At 39.8% G+C, this 2,952-nt stretch overlaps 1 protein-coding gene across 1 annotated transcript; it reads left to right on the top strand.

The window, feature by feature from the left end:
• LOC109838789 (dihydrolipoyllysine-residue acetyltransferase component 5 of pyruvate dehydrogenase complex, chloroplastic-like) lies at nucleotides 275-2,423 on the top strand. The gene is made up of 4 exons (XM_020407216.1): nucleotides 275-576; nucleotides 1,183-1,279; nucleotides 2,135-2,207; nucleotides 2,347-2,423. Exons 1-4 carry the CDS (start codon nucleotides 275-277, stop codon nucleotides 2,421-2,423), a joined length of 549 nt encoding a protein of 182 aa, XP_020262805.1.

Below are 2,952 nucleotides of genomic sequence, written 5' to 3'. Positions count from 1 at the left end.
ACTAAAAGCTATACTTTTGTGGACGCTTTATTATTCATGTGCGTCGCCAAAACCCCCTCTTTTTTTTCATTTCCCCGCCTACTTCTCATTTCCTCCCCCTCTTTTTTCATTTCCCTCTCCGTCTAAAACGGGCCATCCCCCCCCTCCCCCACTCAACACCTCCTTCCTCCCCTCCACTCCCAAGCTCCCCGCCGCCGTCCCCGGTGCCAACCGGGCCCTGACCAGAATCCACGCCAAGATCCGTGAGATATTCATGCCGGCGCTCTCGTCGACGATGACCGAGGGGAAGATCGTTTCTTGGATCAAGTCCGAGGGCGATAAGCTCAGCAAGGGCGAGAGCATCGTCGTCGTCGAGTCCGATAAGGCCGATATGGACGTGGAAACCTTCTACGATGGATATCTCGCCTCAATCATGGTCGAAGAGGGCGGCGTCGCCCCCGTGGGCTCGGCGATCACGTTGCTCACCGAGATCGAGATCGAGCAGGCTAGGTCAAAGGCCCAATCTTCCTCCTCCTCATCCGAAACCCTAGATTCAGATTCCCCTCCGGCGCAGCAAGAAGCCCTAGATTCAGAAAGGTCCACTACTTTATCCATCTCTTGTGTGATTGTCTCTGAGACATGCTCCTCGATCCTTAGATTCAGAAAGGTCCACTACTTTATCCATCTCTTGTGTGATTGTCTCTGAGACATGCTCCTCGATCCTTACTTGCTAAACTAATGAACTTCTGCATTTATTTAAAACCCAAACAGATGCTGGAGGGTCACTTGGCCAACAAAAATTGGTACTTGAGGATCATGTGAACCAGCGGTTTGTATTGCTATCAGAAAGGTAAAGTTTTGATTGCTATTAATTTTTTTGAGGTTACTTGTTTGCTAGAATCTCAAAATTGTTCTGATGAATCCTGATCGATGAGAAGAAGAATTGCTACTTGATGTGGCGATTGGAGACTGTTCTTCATCCAAGAACCATGTAAGAGATGCTCACATCTTGAGCATCTCTTTCCTCTTCATCTTTAGATTTAACCATGTCTATATTGATGATGAATTAGTAAGATTTGGTTCTCGCTGATGCTTTAGTTTTTTTTATTTATTTTTATTTTTATTTGTTAATAATAGGAGGGGGGGAGCTTGGAACCACTTCCTCGGGGATTCTGTACACTTCATTTGCATTTTTCTTGGCAGTGGCTCCAGTTGTGTGGGGGTTCGAAACGAAAAGAGCTCTGCTTCTCATGACTACTGGATATTTGTTGTTCATGGCTTCAAACTTGAAGCCATCATGGTGAGTTTTTCATTATCCCTCATATGGCTTGTGCTAGATGTCGTACATGTGGTAATGCTGGCTCTGCTAATGCTATGCAGAATTTAGTTGTTCTCTGTAATGATTTGTAATAGGTTCTGATTGTTCTACATATTTAAGGTGCGACCAGTTTAGTAGTCCTTTACTCCTACTTGTGAGGACAAAATGTGTGATTTGCTCACATGTTTTATAATCTTTAGGAAAATTATGCAAACAATAAATAGCAGTAGTGGAATTATTTTTATAATCTCAATCGTTATGACTGCTACTCTCTGTTTCTTTGTTATTAATTTGTGAATGAATATCCATAAGACATGCATAATTGAAGTGAAAAAAGTTGAGTGGGAAAATGGATTTAGAGCATTAGAAGGACAATTGCATGTTTTCCTGGACTACATGATAGAGTCCTACTAACTCTGAAGATTGATCTCTTATTTCCATGATGAGAGGCTTGAGAGCCAAACACTGAGTCCGTGTTCTATGTCTTGATCCAAAATATTCAACCAATATCATCTATCTTGTCCTAGTCTTCTAATTTAGCTCAGATTAATGCTGGATGAAGGAGTCTGTTTAGATTTAGGTGGAATCACCTGCTATAATTTATGCATAGGTGGAATCACCTGGGTTTATCTTTTATTTATGTGAATTAAGAAGAAGCCTACAACCATATACATTTACCTATTTGATTGTAATTTATGCATAGGTGTACTAATTCATATCCGATTCATATCCATTTGTCAAATATCAGTTTATATCCGTGATCATATCCGACCCGATTCTCAAATATCCGAACCGTATCCGTATCCGATAAGTGTAGTAATTAAATTTCCTTTGCAGCTTGTTGAACAAGGTACTGAAGGGCTATGCAACTCAGAGTGTAATACTACATATCGAGCGCGCATATCAAGAGGTTAGTAATTACTTTTCTGTTTCACATATGAATCAATGGCACAAAAGATTGCTTTCAAAATTAATCTATTTTTTGGTTTTTTATTGGTAATTATCTAGTTATATTTTTTTGCTGCATATGATTGGATACTCGGATACAGATGTTGCTGAATTTGTATATAAACACCATCCTTCTGTTGATAAATTGGCAAATGTCCTGTGTAAAGACCTTCCTTAGTGTCAAATATACATTGATTTTCATCACTTGGTATGTGGATTGGTCATGGAGGTGTATATGATTCTGTTTCCTTGCTAACACTTATTGCACTTCAAATTAGAAGTGCACTAGTTTGTTTGGCTTCGCTTATATTTTCCCCAGCATTTCGTTTTCACCTCGGTGCTATGCTATAAAAATTAATTCTTAATTGCATCAATTATTCTTTTTTCTTTTTTTTTGCCCTTCCTAGTATAAGCTTTCCAATTTCCACTGCAATATTCTGTGACGTCGGAATTCATGTTGAGTCTGTAATAACACAACTGTAGCATTTGTTGCCTGCTACCTTAGTATCAACCAACATTTGTTTTGTTTTTCCTTTTGGTTTTGCAAGGCTATTCTGGTGATTATACACGACCTCAATGAACATAGGTAAGAAACATGTAGGATGATAATGAGCATGACCCTCTAAAGCATTATTGTTTTAGCAACCTTAGGTTCATATCATAATATTTCAATGCAGTCCGTCAGACTCTGTCTGGATGGTTGTTGG

This window comes from Asparagus officinalis, chromosome 4 (assembly GCF_001876935.1).
Source record: "Asparagus officinalis chromosome 4, Aspof.V1, whole genome shotgun sequence".
NCBI classification, from domain to species: domain Eukaryota; kingdom Viridiplantae; phylum Streptophyta; class Magnoliopsida; order Asparagales; family Asparagaceae; genus Asparagus; species Asparagus officinalis.
Note: the sequence above shows the minus strand (reverse complement) of the source record. Positions and strands in the feature narration are given on the sequence as shown.